Below are 27,869 nucleotides of genomic sequence, written 5' to 3'. Positions count from 1 at the left end.
GCGCAAATGCATTTGCTATTTAAACAACGTGGCGCAGGACGTGAAAATAATAACTGCGTCAGGCTGAAACTAGCAGAGAACACTTGCGTCGCGCCCGGCGCTGCATTGCACCGAGTGTATGATAGGGCCCTGAGAGGGACGGACAGGTCCCCCCAATAATTAGAAATGAATAAATTGTCCCTCAGGTTTTTGATATTCTCGATGCTGTTTTGATGCACTCCATTGAAGTTTTTAAAGTAACATTTTTAGGCTGGTCTGCCTGTCAAAATGATTGAGATGACCTATCAAATCAAGGAAAAGGCTTTACTGTTCACAGAAGACGATCATGAATTTCAGAGCGACACTTCTTTTTTAACAGTGAAAGAGCAGGCTGAGAAAAATATTTAATATCTGACAACTGTTTTCTGATAGAAATGTTAAATGACAATAATATCTAGTGATGCAAACTTTACTTTTGTCAAATTTTAGCACTCTGAATTAAAGATATTAGGCTATAATTTATGTAATTCATGTAATTCACAACAAGTCACTAGACAACAAACATTCTCGACACTTTAGGCATGTGATTAAGATGTCTATATATTTTAAAATTAAAATGTTATTTGCAAATAGCTCAAATTGATTACTTTACAATACATTATAGTTCTTTTACTGTTCTTATTTATTTTCTAATACCAAAAATTGCCCCTTGTTCAAGACATGGTTGCAGCCTTATTGACAATGCTATCGTATGCCTTTATAAGCCTTATGGTCATATGGACCATTTTTCTAAAACTTTGGGGGCTTTTATGGTACTTCTATGGTCATGCACATTGCCATGCATATATTTACATACGTTTTACGTCTTATGAATGTTCCCGTTTTATCATCTTACAAACTGTTCATTGCAGAATACTGAATATTTACTAAATATTTGCTAAAAAGCTCTTCTGATGTGTTATCGAAATAAAAAAAAATGAAGTGAAAGAAGTTTTGCTTGAAACACGTGTACACGAATATGTGAATTGTATTTGTATTAAGAATTGTATTAAGTTTTGGAATCTGAAATCGAATTGGATTCATACTGCTTACATTGTATGGAAAAGACATTTTATTGATAGGGATTTAATTTCATTGCGACCAGAACATTGCTTTAAGTTCAGTAATATTTTTCCTTTGTCCACCTTTGGTATCTACTGTTACTGCCATCTTCTTCTGAGACTAACACATATAAATGATGTTCAGATGGATTCAGGATGCCATCTTTAATCCCTCATGGATAATGCAGTTTGAGTGAACCACATGCTTTGTTTTCATTCAAACTAAATTCCCAACTCACTCACCCAAACCTCCACCCCCTCAAAAACATGAGCAACAACAACAATGTGCACCATTCATATTCTTTATTCTTCTGCGAGAGCGTGTGAGAGAACGATTCCCACTGTCCCACCCTCATATTTCATATTTCAGCCTAACGAGCTCGGCCACAATGATTAAACCTTTGTACGCAATTAAACAGACACACTAAAGCCAGCATTACGGTTTGAGGCTTTCTTTCACAAGGGACGAAACAAAGCATAGTTTACATTTAAATTATAAATGATTTATCATTTAGTCCCCCCAAGAGGGACTTCCCCCTCCCTCTTGCAGCGGCATCTCCTCTATTCTCTGATGATGTGAGGGCGGGGCAACCTGTCACTCACATGAGATCCACCAATAGCAAACCACAACCATCCAACCAATCAACATGGACAAAATAATTGTTTCTTGTTCGAGAAGCCGATTGATTTGGATATACACCACAACAGGGAAGAAAAGACTATCGTAACTTAAAGTACCCCTATTATGGATTTTTGAAAATGACCTTTCATGTAGTGTGTAACATAGCTCTAAGTGAATTAAAATGTTATTGTCTTTCAAAAGTAAGAGTAAATTAAATGAATCGTTTTTCAAACGAGTCATAAGCCGTTTCGTTGTGATGACGAAACATTAGCATATTGCCCGCCCACTTATTGCGTGCGCAGACACCAGGGAAAACTTGAAACTCAAACACTGCAGCTGATATTTTTTTTATATGCAAGTATCCGCATAAATATTCAATAAGCTGCTAATGATTTTAATGTTATGGCCAATAACCAACCCCAAAAAAAATATTGGTAAAAAATAAATAATTGTCCTGATAAGCCAGTAATTATTTTCATGTTTTGACCAATATCTGATAATTGGCTTAAATTAAAATCTATACTAATTAGTCTAAAATAATTAAGATAAAACACAACAAATTTTCTAATATTATGAAATTAGAAATAACTTTAGAATAAACATAACATACATTAGTTTATGTAGAACTTACAGCCAAACTAAGTGCTGTGTTGTAGTTAAACATTGTAGTTAAAAAGTCTTTTTAACTTTACTTAATACAAGCTATGGTCTGTCAAGCAGGATCTCTGGAATCTCTTATCCTGCATATGGCATAAAATAAAACAACTTCCATGATAGCAAAGTGCACAGTCAGAGAAACCCCGGCCTGCTGGTCAACAGATAAGCCTGTGTGGCGAAAATGTTGACCAAAACAACTGAAAGAGGGTTTCACCTTTACACCATCACAGTCATTTTACTCAGAAGTTGAGTTTATTTCCTCATGTTCTGCCATAGGTCGATTGTAATGCTTTTAAAACAATTCATAATCGATGTGGTCTCAAAATTAGGTGTGTCAAAATGTGTCCAGTTGCCATGGCACCACACCCATCCCATAATCCCCCTCTGACTCTGTCTATACAAAGGAAAATAAGAGTGTCTAAAAACACAACAACTTTTGGATGAAACTAGATGTAAATCATCTAGATCAACAGCTGAAACATTCCTCATATCCGCAGTGGATTCTGTTAGCATGCAGTGGTGCTGGAGACAGCAATTATTCATTACAGAAACACTGAAGAGAGTATCACGTTCACCTCAGACTGAAAGCACACTAGTGCAGACTACACTTCCCAGCATCCCCTTCTAGTGCTGCATAGCTACTTACTGCAATACTACTATTTCTACGCTATAGTATGGAGACTGTGCAGAGTATGCAAATACTGTACGAATTATGAAGCCTACACTGTAAAAAATTTGGAGTAGGATTTACTTGAAAAAAGCTTGCTAATTTTTTTCACTCTGAAAATGCTAGTAAATTTACAAAGTTTGCCAAGTAAAAACCTAAACATTTATTAGTAGCTTTAATTAGAAATCTTTAAGTTAAATTTACTTGGAATATGGAATTAAGTAAACTTTACTTAACCTAGTTAAGTGAAAGTAACAAAGATAATAAGTAATTTTAACTTGGCTAGTAAAAGGTTGATTGATATCGATTTAGTTGAATATTCCTTTGCATTACATTTCACTCAAACAATAATATTGAATTATACCAATCATTTATAGTATGTGCTTTACTTAGATTATCTAAGTAATTTATAAGACATCATGTCAGATGTTAAGTCTCATGTGAATGCAAATACAGTACCTCAATACTTCGTAGACAATACACAATGACGGTAACATTTGATGGATCATTTTTGTGTTTGAATGTGTCATTTTGAGCAGAAAATTTACTCAAAATGTCACAAAATGGCAAGTTACTAATCCTGACAACAAAAGCAATGATAAAACAGTGTAAATACAGCTGGAAAACAGTGAAAAATGAACCTCATTAATTATTCAAGGTCCAGTGCATGATGGGAACCCCAGTATCAGAAAAGTTGAGTAATTTTTACTTAATTTTATTGAGTTGATATTTACGCTTTCATTTCTACTCGCTTGAAATAAGTACTGATATGGAATTTACTTAGTTTTTTAAATTCTTGCCTGGACTAACTTTTTCATGTAAATTACATTGTTTTTTTTCAGTAGTATTTACTTCACCAAAAAATCATTTTTTACAGTGTAGATGACCAGCTACATTTGGTGCAGCTCATCATTTGATTAGGTCACATGACCAGATGTTGCGTACTACTGTTTGAAATGGTTATCATTTATTACTGTGATGTTTCTCATAATAGAATTATTTTATTTTTTTAAATAGTAAACATTACACTCTGGAGTATTAAGAAATATTAAGCAGTAATTTATTATAGAATCAAATATTCTATAGCACATCAAAACAATAAATCAGGTGACCAAACAAAAGCAGAAAACAGCATGTATTTTGCAGTGTTATTTAGTTTGTATTACTTGTATACATATAAAAAATTATGTAAATAATATAAATAATGTTTTTAGTGATATACTATTATAGTATTGGTAGTTTGAATTAGCTTTTATTTTTATATTTGTTTTCAATTTATTTTAAGTTTCAGTAATATTGTTTTGAGCTTTTGTCATTTTGTTAGTTATCTTTTAATAATATTTCTACTTAACTTTAGTTTTAGTTACTTCACCATAAACTTATTTCAGTTATTTCTAATTTAAAAACATTTATATTGTTATAATATTTTTAAGTTTATTTTATACATTTAATTTTAGATATTTATATATATATATATATATATATATATATATATACACACACATACACATACATACATATATATATGTATGTATGTGTATATGTGTATATATGTATATATATATGTAGTATGTGTGTATATATATGTATATATATATGTATCTGTGTATATATATATATGTATATATATATGTATCTGTGTATATATATGTATATATGTATATGTGTGTATATATATATATATATATATATATATATATATATAATTATCTTCATTTCAATTAACAATTTTTTTTTATATAGTTTAAGTTAATAAAAAATGTTTTTTTACTTTTTATATATAATCCACACCAACCAAACATGACACCATCTAGCAAATATGACCTCAAAAAAAGCAAATTGAAAACAGAAAGACTGAGAAAAGGCAACAAACTAGCAATTGTTCCCCAGAGAATACAAGAAGGCATTTTTGAGCGCTGTGGTCAGTGCATTGTGGAAAACATTTCCACATAATTCATTTAAACTTCTAACATGATTGTAATTAATAAAAGGTCTGAACTGAGAAATGTAATTCAGTTTTGCCAGCTCGCTCACTCGCTAGCCCGCACACACACACACACACACACACACACACACACACACACACACACACACACACACACACACACACACACACACACACACACACACACACACACAAGCTCACACGCAACAGCTGATGCCTGTTGTGTTTCGAAGCACAGAGCCCTCAGGGAGGGTGTTGGCTGGAGGAAACAGGAGATTCTATTGTGTAAGTGTGAGCATGTTTGTTTGGGCCTTGTGTATGCTAATTGCTTTCAGAGAGAAGACACCAGCTCATAGGTTCAGAAGATTGATGGAAAGAGCAAAAATAATGAAAGACAATGAAAGTGAGAGCGAGAAAGAGAAGTATGACTGTATTCCCACAGGAAGTAAAATAGTGGCAGGTGATCTAGCATGAGCTCACTCACTCTTCAGTTTGGTCTTTCTTTGTTTTTTTATATCCTCCATTTCATTTTCGCCGTTTCCTTGTTCTAACTTGTCTTTAAAAATATATATATAAATTAATAATAAATATTAAATAATTTTTTTTTAATAAAATAAAAATTAAAACATCTTCCAGCATCCCCTTCTCTGGAAAATACTAGTACTGCAATACAACATACTGCACTACATAGTACAGAGCCAGTGCATCGTATGCAAATATGATTTATGATACCCGGGGGTTATTCCTGACAGCAGGTTATGCAACATACCCAGGTAAGTTTATGGATAAGTAAACGGATAACCTCAGATTTCCCTTCCAAAAACGGAAGTAACTTTCAGGGTATGTGAGTAGCCATAGCAACTTCCTCTCTGAACATAACCTGCTCCGGAGCTCATGTTCCTGGGATAGTTTACTGTAGATACGCCCCTCTAAGTGTGAGAGATATTCACCACCGGACACATATCCTTTTGATGAGGCGCTCCTGTGGGCGTGACGGCACAGATCATGCATAATATTCCTTTATAAATGTATATAATTTATTTTAAAAAGCATTAATAGGCTTAATTCACAGCAGCGCCATCTTGATTTTTAGCGGGAATGAAAGCGAGGCTGTGAGCGATAGACATACATCTCTTCAGTGGGTTGTACTGTTATTTAATGGGTTTATGCATTGTTCTGCTGACGAAACACTGCAAAATATCTTTCCAAGAAATGTCAGTAGAGGAAAAACTCCAGACAACATGAGCTGTGGAAAATGATAAGTGATCTAGGAGCTTTATACAGCTTTTTATAGCGGATGCCATTAAAAACACGGTAAGTTTATCCCTCACAGCCTCGCTTTCATACCTGTCATGACGCTGCTCTGAATAAGGTCTATATTACATAAACCAATGTTTATTTTATTTGCCCTCACAAATCTTAAAACCAATCTCACACAACATTGATATGCGATTAAAAGGTTGTCTTTTTTGTTACTTGACATTTTCTATATAAATTATAAAATATAAATATAAAATGCATTCGATGGACACTTTACTATCCCAGGAGGGCACGGGAGAGGATTTATGAATGGAGGTGAAGCAACACAATTTACGCTGGGAGGTCACATGACAGTAACAACATGGCGAATGTAGTACATCCGAATTTCATTCATATTACCCATATTCATACTTTATACAGTAGAACATAATTTTTAACGGTCGCAAAGTAAATTCAAATGTAGGACCTCCTCAGACAGTACACGATTTCGGACAAACCGAATGTCCTTTTGTGCACACTGTGTACATGATTTAGCTCTGGGTTACCAATAGGAGTGTGGCGAGCAGGACGAGGTCGAGGGCCGTGGGAGGACGGCGCGAGGACGGTGGAGTGATTGATGATGAGCGATACCTGCGCGACGCACCGGTCTCGTATCTCTCACGGAGGAGCGACTACAGTGAAGAACGAGAGAGGCCAGGCCTGGATTTATGTTGTGTTTTGTTAGTGACAGCAGTCATCCGTGAGGGGCTGCTGTCTCTACGTTTAAGTCTTTGAATGTTCGCTGGTTCCCGCCTACTTCTTCCTTTAACATCTAACTTTGCTACAAGGAGGTTGATTAAACTACCTCTTAAAGGTTGTATCAGTGATTTCAGGCCCAACATTTTTTTTTATCACATTCATCTAATCTTTCCTAACGATCCGCTAGCTGCCCGCCCCGTCAGCATGCCGTCAAAAAAACACATCTCTGTTGGCAGCCTAGGCTCTGAGATCTGCACACAAAAACAATTGGTTTCACCAACCACTCAAAACCAAAACAAATAGTGTTCCAACCAATCACCAACAGGGGGAGGGTGTTGTGAGGTTTTGAGCCAGCTACTTCTTCAGCTCCGACTTCGCGTGCAGCCGTGCACGAGCACAAAACCTCACAGCACCCTCCCCCTGTCGGTGCTTATGGGGCGGGCAGCTAGCGGATCGTTAGGAAAGATTAGATCAAGGGTCTCCAACATGTCGCTCGCGAGCTACCAGTAGCTCGTGGCCTGATTGGAGGTAGCTCGCCAAGGGCCGTTCACATATCGCGTCTTTTGCGCGCTCAAGTTCGTTATTTCAAATAATTGAAGCGACGCGCTAATTTTTTCCAGGCGCAGCGAGTCAACATGAAGGATGGGGGTGCACCCAAACACTACAGTGTTTTTTTCTTCACCGCAAATAAATCTTGTAGCAGAGCAACAGTAAGCGTTTTTCGGTGGTGGAAATCCGTTAGCTATTAAAACTTCTTTGTCGTTGTGGAGAGCGCAGGGCACGGTTGCATAGCAACGACAGACGCCACGGGCAAATCGGACCGAATTTTACTATTAATAATAAAAGATAAGCTGATGTGCATTGTAAATGTCAGTAATTTATCTTTTTTTACTCATTCTTTTTATAATACTTTACAAACTTAAATGATTTAAAGTCTGAAATATGTGAGGTTTATCTTTTTATAAAAACTTTTTTGTCAAAACTTTATTTGAACTTGTACATGTTAGTAGATAACATGTTGCAAGACACTCCTTTAAAATCTGGCTATCATTTTTAATGTTATTATTTTAATGTTTATCTAAACAAAAAGTGCATATTGATGCTACGTTTATTTGTTATTTGCTGGTTTTAGACATAAAACTTGGTGAATTGATGTCATTGTGTAGTATTAGTACTTTTTGAACAGGATTCTGTGATAACCGTGATCATTTTGGTCACTATAATCATGAAATGAAATTTTCATGACATTTCATCTCTAGTTATCATGCACTATAAAATCAACTATACTGTAAAAATTTTCTAGTGACTGGTCACATCTAAATTTTTGAATTGGCCCAAGTGCAATTCTTGTTGCAATAGTCTGTTAACATTGGCTCAATGAGAAATAATACGTCAGACTAATTGAAAAATTTAGATGTTATCAGTCACTAGAAATTTTGGACCTCGGGATGTAATTTTTTTTTACAGTGCATAATTATGTGTTTTTACAGTATAATATGCAAAGTACAATTTTCTATAATTTTTTTAAATCTCTGATTCTGTTCTTTTCTCTGACATTTAAGGGTGACATATGCCTAGAAGGCCTACAAAAACTATTTTAGGTCTAAAACAGTTTGGATAGTTGTTACTATGAGAGTTATGAGACATTATTTAAGAGATTTAAAGGGATAGTTCACCCAAAAATGAAAATTCTGTCATCATTTACTCACCCTCAAGTTGTTTCAAACCTGTATGAATTTATTTTTTCTGCTGAACACAAAAGAAGATATTTTGAAAAATGTCTGTAACCAAACAGTTGATGGACCCCATTGACTTCCATAGTATTTTTTTTCCTACTATGGAAGTCATTGGGGTCCATCAACTGTTTGGTTACAGACATTTTTCAAAATATCTTCTTTTGTGTTCAGCAGAAAAAATAAATTCATACAGGTTTGAAACAACTTGAGGGTGAGTAAATGATGACAAAATTTTCATTTTTGGGTGAACTATCCCTTTAAGTATTGTATTACATGAGTAGCTCTCGTCCACTTTCATTTTTAAAAAGTAGCTCTCAAATGAAAAAAGGTTGGAGACCCCTGGATTAGATGAATGTGATCTTTTTTTTTGGGCCTGAAATCACAGATACAACCTTTAACAGGAGTTCTGGAAACGATATACCCCGAGTAAGCAAGGTTTGGGTTAATCAACAGAGAGTTCAGGGTATATGTGACGGTAAGTTAAACCTAGATTTCTGGAATACACCCCAGATAACAAACCAAAATAAACAAATACAGTAAGCACAATCTCTAAAAAAAAATATTAAAATATAATAAAATTCAGATCTAACAGGATCATGACCATGTTTTCAAACAGAATTGTTCACTGTGGCACTGCAGTAATGCCACTGTTCTTTACAACAACACATTTGACAAAAGTCAACCGCTCAACTTCAATCGGAAATAGAAGATTATTCTTAACATTTTCTAAAGAAAGATGATATTCTGGTTTTAAGATTTGGCTTGCATCACGCTTTCAATGTAAGTATGGGAAATTTTCACCCGTTTTATTGCTGAAAATGTGCCCTATATATCATAATGTCACACTGATCAAATTAAGATTTAAGATCCATCTCACTAGTCTCCAGCCAGAGTGTATTCATGACATAGTCCTAAAGGAAACTCTGTCACAATGAAATACTAGACAGGAAGAGAAAGGAAGTTCCCCAAGTAAACCAACTCAAATTAAATGGGTATTCTTCTGGCTGAAGTTGATGGAACCAGGACAAATGGTAGAATTTGTATTATATTTCAACGAGATCTAGGCCTGGCACGATAACCACGTTTTGTTGTACAACATATTGTCCCCGAAATAATTGCGATGAACAATATTATTGTCATTTTAAAACCATTTTATGCCACTGAATATATAATCATAATATAACAGCATAACAATGCAAGTAGGCCTACACACTTTCATTCAAGATCATAGAAATAAATAATAGTAAATAAACATTTTCTTTAAAAAAGTCCAAAGTAACAAGTAGAAAAATACACACTTGCAAATGTTTTTCTTTGATCTTTTCATAGATTAAATCTTTTTCAATTTACAGATTTTTCCCTGTCCTTCTTTTCTCAGTAAAGTAAGGATGCACACTATTGCTGAAAAGCACAAACCCTACTTAGCATTCAGATGTCCGTATGAACAAAGGCACAGATGCCTCAACAGCCCATATCTGCTGCTAAAAAAAACTTATTTAGTGTGCACAATTTTGCGCTGTAACTTTTTTAATTGCACCGGATCAGTGGATTGCAGCTTTAAAATCGAGTGCAGTTGATACAGTTTTGATACAGTTACTTTCACCTCCTGTTGCTTGACTGCTTCTTTCTAATGAATGCTACAAAACACATTGTATATATGGCGCGAGCTGGCTTAGGCCACGCCTCACTACCGAAATTGTTTACCAACCTGAACAAACAAGATTTTACCAATGCGATTCTAGCATGTGAGCACAGTAAACAAACAATGTTTCCTAGTGACTACAACTGCGTTAAAATCAAATGAGAAAAATATACAAAAACACTTACAGTTACTGTCACCTCCTGTTGCTTGACTGCTTCTTTCTAATAAATGCTACAAAACACACTGTATATATAGCGCGAGCTGGCTTAGTACTCGCTATCGAAACTGTTCACCAATGTGAACAAACGCGACTACTGTTGCTTGACTGCTTTTTCATGGAGAAACTCAAGGACCCAACCATCACAAACAACTTTAGTTTGGAAATATGATACGTGACCATTTTCTGCATACTAGAAGAGGCAAAAAATGTGGAAGAGCTCTGGACTAAGATGCCGGATGGATAAGAAAAAATGGCAAAAAGAAGCACAAGAAGTGGCAGACCGAAACAACACAAAGACCCTCTATCGCATTGTCATCGAGTTGACTGGAACAAGGATAAACACCAACATTCCAATTAAAGATAAAACTGGGAGACTTCTAACAGTACAAGAAGAACCGAACACAAAATGGATCGAGCACTTCCGGGACACACTCAATCAACCAAACCCGACTACCACCTATGACTTTGATGCAGACATGGCTCAAGAGGAGCTTCCAGTGAACACTGGCGAGATCACCATAGAAGAGGTAAAAATCACGATCAAAAGTCTTAAGAACAACAAGACGGCAGGATTGGACGACATACCAGCAGAGATCCTTAAACACGGTGGCCAAATAATAGCAGAAACTCTGACAATGCTATTCAACAAGTGCTGGCGAGACGGAGGAGCCCCGGAAGACTGGCGAAGAGGAGCGATAGTCAAGATCCCAAAGAAAGGTAACATCTCCGAATGCACAAACTGGCGAGGTCTCACCCTCCTCTCAGTGAGAGGAAGGCATTTTTGCGTGGTCCTACTCCGGCATTTACGGAGTAGCCTTGACCAACGCCTGAGAGAGGAACAAGCTGGATTCAGTGCTGGAAGATCTTGTAGTGAGGAAATCTTAGTCCTCCGCAATATAATTGAACAATGCGCCGAGTATCGGAAACCACTGGCTATCAACTTCATCGACTTTAAGAAAGCATTTGACAGCATTCATCGAGAGTCTCTCTGGCAAATCCTGCGATCTTACGGTGTGCCAATAGTCTTCAGTCGAGTTGCTGCGTAAAAACTGACAGTGGCCATACAGACGTTTTTGAGATCGTCACTGGCGTTAGACAAGGGTGCATTTTGTCTCCGATGCTCTTCCTTGTTTCCCTTGACTACATCATGCGACAAGCTGGAGGGTGTATTGGAGTCGGCATCCAGTGGTCAGGACATAACCGATTGGATGACCTGGATTTTGTCTATGACATCAACCTACTGGAGGAAGATGAATTGAAGCTGCAAAATGCAACGTCCAATCATACAGAAGCTAGCAAGGGATAGCAATTGGAACACAACTGCTTGAGGAGGTGGACAAGTTTACCTACCTGGGCAGTGTCATCGCACAAAACGGCGATGCAGAGATGCATGTTAAATGTAGCATTGGGAAGCAGCAGCCGTCTTCCAGAGGATGAATACCATCTGGTCCTGGTACCCTCGCCCAGAACGGGAAATTCTGGAAAGCCCCTTTTGCCCGATTTGCTACCTAGCAAGGGAGGATCTAAGTCTAAGTAATAAGTATTTTAAGTCATCCAGTCATGTTTCAAATTCATGGATTTTGTACAAATATCACCATTATGTATCAATCTAAAAATCTAATATCTGTGCTTGTAACAATATTAAAAACTGGGTGGATCAGAACAAAAATATGTTCTAATAACGTTTTGCTAACATTCCCATTAAGTTATTAAAACGTTATTTCGAAATGTTCTTGAACTTTAAAAATGTAAAAAAAACGTTTTTTAAAAACATTATGGGAATATTACTTTTCGAATGTAGCTACTCTGAACATTCAGAAACAAGTAAGTACTGTCAATGTTTAAATATGGTCGATGAACATCCCAATAAAACAATTTAGACAAACACTCCATGTGTGAGTTATAAACAATGTTTTGAGAAAAGACCAGATAACTTTGAACAATGTTCTATTAATGTTACTGGAATAACACTGTAAAAAAATGGTTTTTACTTAAAGACAATGACACATTAAGTAAACACATTTACTTAATGTGTTTGTGCCACCTTAAATGTTTTAAGTCAACAAATGTGAAGTTGTACATAATGACAACTTGGATATTTGAGTTGACTAAACTTAAAAGTTAAGGCAGCATGAACACCTACTTTTTTAAGTCGAAACTATTTTTTTTATATTTTTTTTATTGAATGTTAGTTCATAACTTAGAGAGAACCTTGCCAGAACATTAGCCAAAGTTCCCTGTTAGTTGGGTAGATGATATCTCAGGATAAAACAGGCTAATAATAAAATCGGCACTGGACCAATATTTAGAAAGTCATGACTCACCCATGAGTCTGGCCTACTTGTACAAGAGTTTCCTCATTTGGAGAAAAAATATTGACTAAACTGAAAAAAATTATTATTTACTTATAGAATTATATAGAATTATAAAATTATATCATATTATATCATTATTTACTCACTCTCGTGTCATTCATGTTGCAGAACTGAAAAACTGGATCAGTCCAATTCATCAATGAATCATGCTAATTGAAATCAAACGATTAATTGAAAAGATTGATTTGTTCATGAATCATGTGACTTTTCTCATGAACTTTTACTTATGAATGCATAAATAATGACAGGATTTTTATTTTGGGGTGAACTATCCCTTTAAACAATAAGGCTAATGCACTCAAGCTCACACACACACCCTCCAAAGCATTGTGTTGCTGGCATCAACATACATGCATGCAAATACACAAATGTGTATAGACAAAAGAAAAGAAAAAACAAGGCATGAAAATTGAAACATACACGCTAATATAAGACTTGAAACTAGATTTCTGAGTCATCAGCCTAGAGAGTCCAAACACCCCTTCCACATCAATGTACTACAATTAATCTGTAAGAGAGAGAAAGAGTGCATGCACGTGCACAGCTTAAAAATAGATTTACGACTGTATGAATTGTTCTATAAATAGGACCTATCTATGGTATGGTATTAACAACACACAGTTGTAATTCTTGTGGTCAGTTTTAACCGCTGGGACAGCTGCAAACAGACGGTATGTCTCAATCACATAGATTATTGAAGGCAGAAACACACAAATGCTCCAGCAGCAGAACCAGCAGGGATGGTGTGCTGGTTTAATGAGTCACAGAGGAAAGGGGAAATGCCTGGATGCAGTGTCCACACTGCAGGATAAATTGGCCTGTATAACACTGCAGCTTTCTGAGAAATCTACACTCAGATCCGCTTCAGCCTATTAGAGATAAGTGCACGTGTCATCAATTGACTGACAACAAAGGTCACGTTGAAAAGATTTATGAAAAAACAAGGTGGTAGTTTCAGATGTAAATGACAGATTTTTTTATTGGGAAGTTATCATTGTCTATTTTAATACTTCCTTGTAGCCATTCTAAAAAAAAAAAAAAGAAAGAAGGTAAAACCATTTACAGGTTTTTAAATAAAGTATTTTGAGATCTAAGTGGGTCATTTTCTTTCCTAATTTAGCATTAGGATTTATCACACACAAGTCATTTTGATTGATTTTCACTGCATTGTTATAATTGGAAAAAATGCTGTTTTGTCTATTTAACAAATAGAAATTTCATGTCAATTTTTTTTTTTTTTTTTATTTATTAAGCCTATAAAGCTTATTGTATCACATAAAATTTACGAGTTTCTAAGGGCTCTATATTATCAACATGATCAAAACTTTGCTAAAAAAAAAACTGTTGTACAGAATACTTTTCTACTACTGATTAATAGTTCATACTTTTTGCATGAGTCTTTTTTTGATGGTAAATCTTTACTGGTTTTTATAGAGTAAATGTACGAATATCTTTTATATTTTTATTATTTCAAGATGAACACTTACTGGACTGAAGCATGAAATCATGAAAATCATGTAAAAATGTGAGTATTAAATATGATCCATCAGGATTTTGAGGAATATTTATTGTTCATCTCTCAATCATGTTTTGCCAAACAAAATAAAAACTACAGAGATCATAAAACTAAGCATTTAAATATCATCTTACGAAGACATGTTATTGGGAGATTTTGAGTAACAACTGATATTTGTATGGATTTTATGAAAGTGTTATACTGTTAAAAAAGCTTACTTTTTGACCCTATAAATAATAACTGCACCAAATTGCTAATTTTTCTCAGTTTGGGCCTCTGAATAAAATTAAGGCATTTTTCATCATTGAATGTGAGCTTCATGTTCGCTCTAAATTATTCAATATGTGCCATAAAAGCCTGATGTATCAAATATGATACAATGTTCCATAAACTCAAACAATTATCCTACTATTATTTTATAGGTCAGTTTAACAAGAACCTCTTTATTCATCATAATATCCAAATATAAATATAAATCAGCTAAAAATCCAACCCGATCTTACAAGAAAACGCGAGTATTTCACAAAGTTGCAGTTTTGTATGAATTTGTACGATGGTGTGTAGGAAAATATACGATTTACAATAATAATAATAAAACATCTGATAATTTACATGCACCACTAAGCATAATCCTCATAATAACAGCTTTGGCTTGTTCGTCGCACAAAACTATTGTATATAGCTCTGGAAGACTAGTAAGGCTTGGGAGATTAACTACAATTTTATGGACCTATATTTGTACTTTTACAAATTGACAGCCATATTTTTGTTTTTGCATCCTGGACTTTCAGTAAAATATCTCAATTTGTGTTCCACAGAACGGCACTTTGAAACAATATCAGGTGAATAAATGATGACAGAATTTTCATTGGGCGAACTATGTCTTTGAAAATAATAAGAGAGAGATACTCCTCCTCTAATCTCCCTACCAAAGTTCATCTTGTATTTTCATGTGTTTGTCCTCTGTGAAAAAGAAAAAGAAAAAAGTTTTTGGTTCTCATGAAGTCTAAACATTGCACAGACAAACAACCAAAATCTTGATGGCTTAAAAAAAAAACATAACCAACAGCGACTTTGATAAGGGCAATGCATATCAAAACCTTGAAGGAATGTAGTAGGTCAAAACAAATTGAAGCTCTATCGACTAGCACAGAAAATAATTCAGACTCAGAAAAACAAACAAAAGAGCTTGTGTACAGGAATGACTCACTCCATTATTACCACCCCATAGACTTATATTGTAATTTCTTGACTGTCAACACAGTTTGTTTGTTTTTAGAAATGCAGGGACGAGTTTAAGTTATTTTCTGTGTAAATCAATTGAGCTGAACCAAGAATATTCCTTTAACGTTCAATGATTCTCTCTTAACAACGGAGGTCTCTGCTCAGTGTCTCAATACTAATATCCCAAGGCCAACTTGACCAGATATACATAGTTTTATCTCTGGAAAAGGAAGGAGAGTCATTTTAATGTGTTGACTTAATCAAATGTTAAGGCTTACGATAAAAAGCACAGGCGTACTGCAAACATTGGGGACTAACGCAAATAATCCAGCTAGATATAGTATAGAGTCTTCCACTATGCAAAGGAATCCTCACAGAGATCTGCTAACCGGCAAAACAGTCCTTTAATTAAAGGATGGAAATGTGTTTCTAAGCAAGCGCTCCTTCCTGCATTAATGGGGCCAAGCATTCTGCTTTGTCTTCCTGATTGTTTATAATGAAATGACCTCCTGTTCCCATTCTCTCCCACTACTTTGTACAGTAGAAGTAAACAGTTTCAGAGTGCGCTATGGTCGTACAGTGACCCTAAGGTCAAGACCTAACGCTCTCTCCTTTTATACACACCCACGACCTCCTCATGTCCCCAGAAACTCCTCACACACACACACACAGAAATACACAAACACCCAGGAGAAAAGTACAAAGCGTCCCTTGTGTAGGAGCACAGAGGCCTGGGTGACAGTGCTTAACATGATGCTGATATTTTCATGGGAGGAGCGCGAGGAGAGAAAAGGATCTGCTCTGCCGGGGCGGCTCATTCAACCACACTGCCTGACCTTCATCCTACCCCGGAGGTCCTTGGCTTGACTCACAACAACACACTGCGGCCACAGATAGCACAGCCAAAGCCTGGCACAGCGCTTTCAAACACGCTAACCAACACACACGCGATACAGATGATGCTAACATGCTAATATCAACAAATACATCACACACAAAAGCACCAAATGCCTAGTCAGATCAAATTTATTATAAGTTTAGCTGTGAACCGGTTTGCTAATTTCCACCATTTTGCTTATTTCAACAACTCGCCCTCTCTCTAAAACCCCACCTCCAAAGACACCTCAGCCAATGAGATGCCAGCAATTCAAAAAATGTGATCATGCAACATGAATCATAAGCAAAGAGCTTTTCTGACTGGTTAATATAGTAGGAGACCCTAAAAAGGTATTTAAAGATGCTAACATTTCCACCATGCTGCTTCTCCATTATGTAAACTACTGTAACTCATGAGCTTGGTGTTTGCAGTGCACAATTTCTGAGCTATAGGAACATTTGCCACACCGTGAGAATGGGGGAAAAAACTGAACTGTTGGGTTTTTTTAGGAAAAAATTGTGAATACATTAATGGTTTAACCAAATGACAGGCTAATATAATGGCCAAGATGATCAATTTTGAGACCAGAATCTGTTGATAAGCATGTATTTTTGCCAAATATTAATATTTTAGTACATCATGAGTACAAATTGTAGGGAGATAGTGTTAAATTTCAGAAATGTTACGTACATATCATGTGCTATCATCCACGTTATATGGGTCATCAGCCATCCTGGGCTACGTTTCCCAAAAGCATCAAAAGCCAAATAGATTGTAGAAACCATTGGCACCAAAAGTCTCTATGATCTACTTAGGCTTACAATGCTTTTGGGAAACATCCCTGGTCTGTACATACATCAATCATACACAGATTAACTAAGCTGGGTAAATACCGTGAAAGCAGAAAACATTTACAAGAAGGAAAGTGTGTTAACATGACGTTTGACAGAATCGATTCTCTAAAAGAATGGCTACCTCACCAACAGGTTACCTATTAACATAATTATCACAACACACTGACAAGAAATCATTATTAACAGACAAAAACAACAGGGTATTCAAAACAGCACTGTCTGCAACTTTTATTTAATTTTACTTTTAAACTTTTATTCAATATTTTTATTTTCTAGATTGCATGTAATATGCATGCTTGAAAACCCAAATAGTAACTGTGACTAACAGATTCTGGGATTCAGTGCCACCAACTCTAAAGGAAGAGAAATGTCCATACTAGAGGTGCCCGCAATCGTGCTAATGTCAGCGCTGTGGGTGGAAGTGCACATATGATCAGGTGACTGATTACCATGGTGGAATTCAATTCTGAGTGTTTGCATTATTTACACTGTACAATATAGCATGGCTTTAATGTCAAACACTTCCAGGACAAGGGCAGGAAATACAGATATGAGAACAAGTATAATTATGGACAGGTGGAAGTAGTCAAACCTCATTAAACATAGATAAAATGGAAGTGCTGTGTGTGTGTAAACATATATTGTTTATAATGAAATATGTACTGTGTATATATGTATATAATGTACTGTATATTTGTTCTGCATCAAAATCTCTCAAGTTAACAACACACTGCCGCAAAACTATTTTCCTCTGGGGATTAGTACAGGCATCATTAGGGATGAGGCCACGGGAGAGGATTTGTGAACGGAGGTGAAGCGACGCAACCCAGACAGCAACATAGTGTCGGCCCAGATCCGGGCCACATCTGGATTCAACGCGTCCCAGATGTGGGCCGACACGATGTTGCTGTCTGGGAACTGACGCTGGTAGTTCGCATGATAATGACAACATGGCGAATGAAGTACGTCAATATTACATTCATACTTCATAGAACGTCTTTTTTTAGTGGTCATGTAGTAATTACTTATTCAAAATAAGTACCTACTCAAGAGAGTATGTGATTTCAGACGCAGTCAAAATGTAATAGTTCTGATTTTGATTAAGGATATGCATATCCCTACATATTGTATAACTACATATTTTCAAAAGCTACTAGCTGCCTGAACTAGTTGTCTTAGGGTCAAGAATTTCCATGATTAAGAAAAGAGAAAAAAATCTAGATTAAAACACACATGCCAAATCCAAGTTCTTTTTGTTTGTTTTTATGGGTTTTTATACAATTGTCAAGATTTTTTTTAATTTAATATACTATTATTATTATATATATCAAATATATTTACTTTAAATATTATTCTAGTTCAAAATGTATTTTTTTCCACAACTATCAAGAATTAATCATTCATAAATATCATTAGGTTTGGGGGGATGTGCACTGCACTGCATTTTTTTTAAACCTGAGCCTTGTCACATAAAGATCATCCTCCATTTATCTGATTTGACTTATTGAACTCGATACACAGGATCACGTGGGTCTACAGGGGTTCTCTCTATGATATAATTTCCTGTTTTGTTTTTTGTCTGCAAGATTCTGCATGTTGCACATGACTTTGAACCTGATATCAGGTAATTCAGAAATTTCAGAAAGTCACTCCATCAATGAATTGCATTTTCATGCATTTTTAAATAAATTACTAAAAAGATTATGTCATTGGCCCCTTAACTGCAAGCCCTAAACAATTAACATTTCTTATGGGGCTTTTTCATCATATGTTTTTTTGAAAGCAAAAGAATGGAACAGAATGCTCACATCTTTAAAATATTTTTCACTTGAAAAGGCACATCGATGGGGAGCTCAAAAAACAGTGCAAGATGCAACATCCAAAGCATCTGCATTTTTATAGCTTTATAGATTTGGTTTTAAATGGGATCAATTTAAAGGGGGTATTTTTTTTTTAAATGGGACCATTCTCAATTCCTAACTCTAGTCAAATACACTAAATATAACGAAGAAATAGATCAAAATCAAATATGAAGCTTAGTTGGAATTGAAATGGATGACTAAAGGGCAGGACCCACCTGTTTCCAGAGGAACTCATCCTCCTGATTGATCCTCCACGTGGTGAGGAGGTGTATGGAGGACAGCACTCCTCCGCTGAGCACTGCCGCCCTCATCCGCACGGGCAGCAGTGTGTAGATGATGTAGATGAAGAAGACGGACCACCAGATCCCCTCCGAGGCGCTGCGGGGGGCGACCATCAGCACCCCGAACACCTGCACCACAATTAACACTCCAATCACAAGGTAGCTGACCATCCACATGTAGTCCTGGTGGAACCCGTTTCGGTTGCACACCACCATCAGCGCCAAGAAGAGGGCCATCGCCACGGAGAGCACGGAGGCGTAGACCACGTCGGGCGGCCCGTGGATGCAGTGGAAGGTGAGCATGACCCCACAGACGATCACCAGGACGCCCATCAGCATTGTGAGGGAGCTCTGATTGAGCCTAAAGAAGTAGCGCTGGTAGAGACGCTCCAGTTTGCGCGACTGGAACTTCTTGGATTGGAACACGCGCACCACCCGCTGCCAGCAGTCGGCCGCCGTCACTGACCCCGTCCCGCTGGCCGTGTCGTCGCTGGAGCCGTCGCAACCCGAGCCGCCACCTTTCCGCCCCTTGACCTCGCCGTCCTCGAAACCCAGGTCCACAGATTTCAGCCCCATCCCCTCCCCCCCGCCCCCAACTTTCCCGTAGTGGTCTTCCTGCCATCCGCAGCGCATGCCGAAGTTGCCCCCGCCCGGCCCTCCTCCTCCTCCTCCTCCTCCTCCAGAGCGGGTGGCCTGAGAGTGGGGCGGCTGGGGAGGAGGCTCCATGGCTTCCACGTCCCGCAGGCAGCTCATGTAGCGTGGGTTGCAGAGAGAGGAGCCAACTTTGCGCTTGGACTTCTTGCCATTGCGCTCGCCCCACACGGTCTTACGGTCATCCACTCTGGCCACTAGGAAGCCGTTGATCCAGGACATTCTGTAGGGAGGCATGAGTAAAATCAGAGTCAGAAGTCAGAGACAGCGTATGATAGCTTTGTACCATGCTTATGTGGGTCAGACAAAAAAAAAAAAAAAAACTTTTAAAGACATGCGCCAAAATGTTTTTACAATTTACGAGAAATGTCAAGTAGCGTAGCTAATAAGTAAAAATATATAATATACTTCCCATCCTTTACAATGAATCTTGTTATTAACAAGTTGTTATATTATATGACAGATTTTTTTTAATAAGCAATGAAGCCATTTTTTTTATAAAAATAATAAAACAGGTAATACTTTACAATAAGTTACATTTGTTAACATTAGCTTAACACAAACTAACAATGTGCAATACTTCTACAGCATATTATTAATCTTAGATAATGTTAATATCGTAATTTACGAATACATTTTTAAGATCAAAAGTCGTATCTGTTAACATTAGTTGATACACTGTGAAATAACATGAATTTGAAAATGTTTAAGTAACATTAAAGGAATAGTTCACTTAAAAATGAACATTTCTTCCTTCTGCTGAACACAAAGGAAGATATTTTGAAGAATGTCTGTGACCAGACATAGTAGGAAAAAAATACCATGGAAGTCAATGGGATCCATCAACTGTTTGGTTTCCGACATTCTTCAAAATATTTTTGTTTTTTGTTCAGCACCTCAAACTTGAGGGAGAGTAAATTATGACAATATTTAAATTTTTAAGTTAACTATTCATTTAACACAGGTTATTTTATATATATTTACTCATTGTTAATTCATGTTAGTTAATGCATTAATTAATGTTAACAAATGAGACCTTATTGTAAAGTGTTACCATTAAAATATTATGTCAAACTACCAAATCTTTTCATGATTTTCTATATTGTAATGAGGCTTTTCTTCTTCATTATGATTTCAGGAAAAAAAATCATTTTAATCGAGTTATTAAAAACATGCTCATCAGAGAAGAATCAGAATTTGTGTGTTTTTATTGAGGTTTTGTGGATCTCTTTACCTGTGTGGGTTCTGGTGTGCGACCCAGCCCTGATCTTGCTGTCCGAGACACTCATTTAGAGCAGTGGATGAGTGAAAGCAAAAATGTGGAGTTCAGACAAGGGAGTGATGGCTATCAGGGAATCCAGTTGCGTTTAGTTACTGTAGACTGGCCTGATGGATCTGGAGATCTTTTACTGATACTCTGTTCAACTGTATCTTCATAACATCTAGATCTGTTGACGATAAACCATCAATATAAACAATGTGAGATCAATAAAATACATTTACAGAATCTGGACAATTTCACTGTTGAATTAAGACATTCAAATGCATTTTCCTATTTAAGGATGCAAATGTTTAATTAGTATTAGATGGTTATCACAACACATGCTTTCACATTGTCTAAAATTCCCTTTCTCTGACAGGAACACTATTTAACAGGTTGAAATTACACTGCACCTAAACTAAGCAATAAAGCAATCGCAACAAATATGGAAAGCACCAGGTTCATTTCCCTAAACTGTCACTGTTTTTCTAATCAATGACTGGCAGCTCTTAAATCTATATACACTTCACTTCCTTATCACCAATGATTAATAACAATTTGCCTAAGTAAACCAGTTAAGAAGGCTCAGAAACTGTAACATTAGATGTAAGTTTCACATTTAAGATATTTTGAGCTTTAAATGTTATTCTAGCATGGCTGTGAGGAAGGATGAGGAATTATGCTAAAATAAAAAAATTTTTAAAGGGATCATGAAATGAATTTTTTTATTATTTTAATATGTTCCTTTAGGTTCGCTTGTAATGTTAATAAAGTTTTTTGCACACAAACAAACAAACAAATATATGTGGGAAAATTATTATTTTCAACCATCATTCTGACCCTGTCTGAAATGTTCCGTTTTTAAGGGGCGGCTCCTTTAAGGCTTGTCAGTAAACACCCACTGTTATGATTGGCTAACGTCATTGGATTGACAACAGTATCAATGCCCACTCGTTATTGGACGTGAGTAAGTGTTTGAAAACACTTACTTAAGGTTTGTGATGTAACTGCTGTCAGATCCAATACCGCTGACTGCTTCAACTATCAACAAAAGTTTCTTTGTGAACTCTCCATTACTCTGTGCCTAGTTTACAAAACAATCTGCAGTCAAATGCTCCAAAAAAACATAAAATCCATCGACACGATCAATGACGCCATTAAAATAAACCATCCACTTGTTTCTGACCCTGGGATCCTTCTGAAGTCTGTACAGAGACACAAACAAGTCAAAGCGAACGTTCTTTCAATCTTCCATTTGTCCTGTTGTCGACAAACTCAAGCACGTGAAGTATGTCAGAAACTGAGTGCGTATCTGTATACTGTATCCAGTGTAGACAGCATCAGTGATTATAATTGGCTCTAATTTGCTTTTGTCACGACATGACGTCCACATCCAGTAAAGGCAAATATCTGCCGTTAAGCGGCTGAACGCCAGTGGGCGGAGCCTATGGTGTGATAATGTAAAGCTATTCATCGATGTCTTGCTCTGGAGGCGGTCATATGCAAATATATTTTGCCTGTATAACATCACAAATCCTTTAAAGGCACACTATGCAGTTTCCGTTTTTCTCAAACAGCGACCCCTAGAGTCCCTGTGGAGTAGTTGTATTTAACGTTACTGTCGTAAATACCACTCACGCAGGGCCGTCTCTGCACTCTTCGTTTTCTTCGTCGACTCTGCCATCATTCACGTCTGAAATGTGTGCTAGTGTCTTCCATAGAGGCTGCTTCATATGTTGTTGATGTATGTGACGTCATGCCCTAAAGCAAGTCATGATTCTCGCTAAATTTGTCGGGGCGCCACCTCTCAAACCTGCATTGCTGGTTTCCCCTCTGCTTTGCTATCGGGATGATTCGCCCTACTACGAGTTCGCTTACCATCGAAATGATTTCGAAGCTGTTATAATAAGGTACAAATCTTGCATAGTGTGCCTTTAATATCAAAACGAGCTGTTTTTGGAGCTTGATTAAATAAATGCTTTGTTTATAATGAGGAAGACATTTTAAGCTCTGAAACTTATAGGATGTTTTAATGGTGCAAAGACCTCTTATGTCAAAAGATCAAGGCATTTAGATTTATCATGTCATGACCCCTTTAATCCTAAATCACCATATACATTATGCAGCACTGTACATTTTCATAACACAGGTTCATTGAAGATTCTAGAGTCCATTCTTTGTATTTTTATGTACTATGCATATTTTATACAGTTTGGCAATATTGAATTATGTTAACAATCATGCAAATAAAGCTTTGGTGACTGCAAAACTGCATATGAAACTGGATAAGAAGAAGATATATTACACTGTTCTTTAGAATACTTGATTTGCATTGGCCAGTTGTGGCATCCAGTCAAATATATCTGAATAATGACAGTTGCCCTGGGCAACGGTGTATAACTGACTGCTCATCATTAATTTATAACTTCGCATTAATTCTCATTGCCTAACTATTCTATCTTACATTTCTATAGTATAGTGTATTATATTTAGAAGACAATCATATACTGTAGCATCACATGGCACTTCCTATCAATGATAATTGTTTCTTTAATCTGAGAGTAACAGTCCTGGTATATCCTGCCTAATCAGAAAATGACAGATAATCAGAGGTAAGACGTGATCAACTTAAACGGATCCTCCGGCTCTCAATCACTCAGTCCTGGCAGGCTTAAACCAGCAGAATGAATGTATAAATTAACAATATTCTTATACAAATGAACACATAGCACATATTTGTCTCACATATCTGGATCTGGACCAGCTGGTGATGTTTAAAGGTATTAATGGACAAAACGGAATTTGTTACTGTCTGTCTTCAGCATTTTACTGGCACATATTCACTTGTATAGGGCATTTTGACTAGTGATGGGAACTTGGGAAGTCTGACTCAGTGAATCGGTTCTTCCAAACGGTTTATTTAAAACATTTCAAAGTTCATTTCAAAAAAGGATTCAGTGGTTCTTTACGTAATGACGTGGTCCCTGACATCCCAACGTGCCAAATTATTTAGTCTAAAACGTTCCAGTAAAGACATATAGGCACATATTGAGGTTTATTATGGTTTTTATTTTACATTTCATAAATAAGTGAGTTTATTATAATATCATGCTAGTTCAGTTTGTTTCAGCTATGATTCAGGCAGCTGATTAATCAGTCACTAAATTAACATTAAACATGCTAAATATTAACATCTCTAATTTTACACATTTTAGTAGTAATAATAATTCCTAATAAAATCAACTATTTTAATGTTTTGCGATAAACTGTCAACCAAGTCTTAAAGGCCCATTGAAGTCCTTTGAAAAGCAAAGCATTTTCAATGTGTTAATGTAATTTCAACTGAAACAGGAAGACAGGGCGGGACATATCGAACAGCTCCTCCCCTTTTTTAAAATAGCCAATAGCGTTTAGTTTATATCACAGCTCGGCAAGAGCCGTTGAGCTCGGTAAAGCCGCAGTTTCCTCCTAATCTCTAACCGTTTATACTCCTAATCTCCTCCATATCACTTTACAATAAAGAAATTCTGAGCAGAATTTAAATGGGAACGATACGTTTTCTGATCTGCGCCGATTTGCACATATGTTCCGCTCTGTGTTCTCGTGTCTCTGGACCGGAGCTGAGATGGTTCACATGACACTAACATGAAACCAGACTACATTCACCCCAATCGTTCTCTATCCACTATATAGTGCACTATATGCCATTTACCATGTAGAAAATGGTAAATGTGTGAACAAGTGACTGTAGCTTCAGCTTCTACTTATGGCCCTACATTATAAAGGCCCTTTCAGACAGGACGCGGAATGCGCTGCGCTGCGCTTTGAAACCCATTTATTTCAATGGCTTGCACCGCACAAGGACGTTTTGGCGAGCTCGCACGCACGCCGCGGTCAAAGTTCAAAATAGTTCAACTTTTGCCGCTGCGCTCTGTGACGATTACCCGCACTGCCAATAGAAAAGGGGCATCCAAACAAGCGTGGAAATCAAAATATAAACTCCGCCTACTTTTGCTCTGGCCAGCGTAGCGCAAATCGCTCGGTATCTGAAGGGCTACGCTGAACTCAGCGACCAGCGCAGCGCATTCTGCGTCCTGTCTGAAAGGGCAATTATAATGTAGGGAGCGGGACACTTCAGATTCTATAGAGCATTTGATTGGACAGAAAATCTGATGAGAAGCAGAAGTGCAGAGAGATGTCATCAAAATCATTGACCCATATCGGCGGAAGTGAGACACTAAGTTAATTTGAACACTTATATCTTCTAAATGCGAATTTTGTCATTGTTTTGGAGCACACTAGCTTAGAGATAACAGTAAAGCTAACATATTTATATTAAAGCCAATAAACTTCAATTTAGATTTCATGGGGACTTTAAAACTTTTTATGGGGGCATTTGTGCCTATTAACGTAACTTACTTTTGGCCATATCAGTTGTGGACTAGATAAGAATATGTTATAAAAAAGAGATACTAGTGCTAGTATTCAGCATGTTAAGTATACTCAAGAACCACATCATCAATCATCATCATATGAGTCATTCATATCGGTTCTGTGAACAAGATCCAAATCAAAGAGGGATTCGTTCACGAACCGAACATCGCTCATTAGAACGCACTAATGACACAGTACAGTACGTATTAACACCCAAAGCCAATATATTCTGAGTCATTCTTTTATTAGAGGCCATACAAACGAGGAGTACTGCACAAATGTGCTTGTGTCTGTAACGTGCACCCTCGAATCGTGCTGTATTCCTCCGGGACATTTGCACGACATTTCAACAGCCGCGCGCTGGTGTTACATAATGCAAATGTAGAGATCGCAATGTCGCATCAGTCACAACACTAATTACTATTAATCTTAATCTCCGTTTCATCTTAAGGAAAGGAGCTCAATATATAAAATATGATGTCCTTTAAAAAAGATGAAAAGAAGAAAAAAATAAACATATTTACACGAGCATCGACGAGTGTACATAAACATAAACGACCGTTCGCCATCGCCATAACATAAGCAATGCTGCATAATTTCAGCGCTTCATCGATGGCTCATGTTGCCAGAAGAACTATGCAGCATTTCTCCCATAGGCCGTTTGGAGATGTTTCGTTACATAACACCGAGTGTGTGTTCGGTGTGTATGTGTGTGTTTGGTGTACCATATTCGCAGCAGCGACCGAAGAGGCTGTTACAGTAACAGTGTGCGGATACTTGTGCAGCACAGCATGTCACACCCGACCGCCAAGTGTGGTCTACTCTATACAGACCCCGTCCTTCACCTAAACGAGCTGAATTATAGCGCGCTACAGGCCGTGAACGCGCGTCCACTCGCTCCATATCTGCGGTGGATCATAGCGTGCGAAACATTCCAACGCATCAGTCATCATCGCCTTGTTTCATAGAGGCAAACACGCACAACTCAACCATCATTTGGACACCAAGACTTATGCCTTAAGCCTCGCGCATGACATCTATTTAGACCGGCAGCTGCTGTTTTGCTCTTTATTTCACTTTTTTTTTTTTTTTTTGCGGGACCGTTCGACCTTTAGGGCAACATCAGCAGTGCGAGCTAAGACAGTTACATCGGGACGTTTAATCCTGAACATATCGCTGGTGTGAATGAAGAGGGGTGTTGCATTTGGCTATTGCATATTCGTCATGTCAAAATTCAGGGCTAATGCTGCATTAAAAGCCTTCTACACGCGCGCATCTGACTCTTCCAAATGTCCTCTATAAAAGGCAAACGCTTGTATAACGCGTGTCCATCTGAAACCATGCTAGAAAGCAGCCCTACATAAAACATGACTTATCACCCTGGAAAAAGCTCTGACTCACCGTGCACATCTCTCGGTCTCGGGCGCAGCAGCGGCGGTGGCGTCTCGAGCGCGCGCGCGGGCGGTCGGTCGGTCGGTCGCTCAGTGTCCGTGTTGTCGGCAGGGCGATGTGTTTTTTGCAGGCATCGAGGACAGAGGGCCACAGACTGTGGAGCTCTGCCTCGCTCGTGCTCCCGTCGTTTCCCAGCCTCTCCCCCTTCACACAGACGCGGTGCCAGTCTCAGTCTCCACGCGTCTCAACACTCCCCCTAAAGGCCTGCGAACAAGCAGCTCCTCACTGCCAGCTGATATCACCTGTCCTCCTCCTCCTCCTCTGCTCTCATGTGAGGAAACCCCATCAGACTTATCTATCTATCTATCTATCTATCTATCTATCTATCTATCTATCTATCTATCTATCTATCTATCTATCTATCTATCTATCTATCTATCATATTTGTACACTTAACCCACCGCCGTTAAATTGCATAACAAAATGTCAAACCGTTGACATTTGAAAGCCACATGCCACAAGCTCTCATTTCAAGCAAAACATTTAAAAACAAATATTAAATGACACAGATATTTG

At 37.3% G+C, this 27,869-nt stretch overlaps 1 protein-coding gene across 1 annotated transcript in view; it reads right to left on the bottom strand.

Annotated features, from left to right (window-relative positions):
- Positions 1-27,573, bottom strand: part of adcy6a (adenylate cyclase 6a) — a 58,775-nt gene extending 31,202 nt beyond the window's left edge. The window contains exons 1-3 of the mRNA XM_082145005.1: positions 27,303-27,573; positions 21,441-21,654; positions 19,490-20,429 (exon numbers count right to left, since the gene is read on the bottom strand). Of these exons, the coding sequence (XP_082001131.1) occupies positions 19,490-20,428 (939 nt within the window). The 5' untranslated portion in view covers position 20,429; positions 21,441-21,654; positions 27,303-27,573. The remainder of the gene's footprint in view (positions 1-19,489; positions 20,430-21,440; positions 21,655-27,302) is intronic.
- Positions 27,574-27,869: the final 296 nt, after the last annotated feature.

Source organism: Leuciscus leuciscus (assembly GCF_965113295.1).
Source record: "Leuciscus leuciscus genome assembly, chromosome: 18".
NCBI lineage: Eukaryota > Metazoa > Chordata > Actinopteri > Cypriniformes > Leuciscidae > Leuciscus > Leuciscus leuciscus.
The sequence above is the reverse complement of the archived record's forward strand: the minus strand, read 5'-3'. Positions and strand labels throughout refer to the sequence as shown.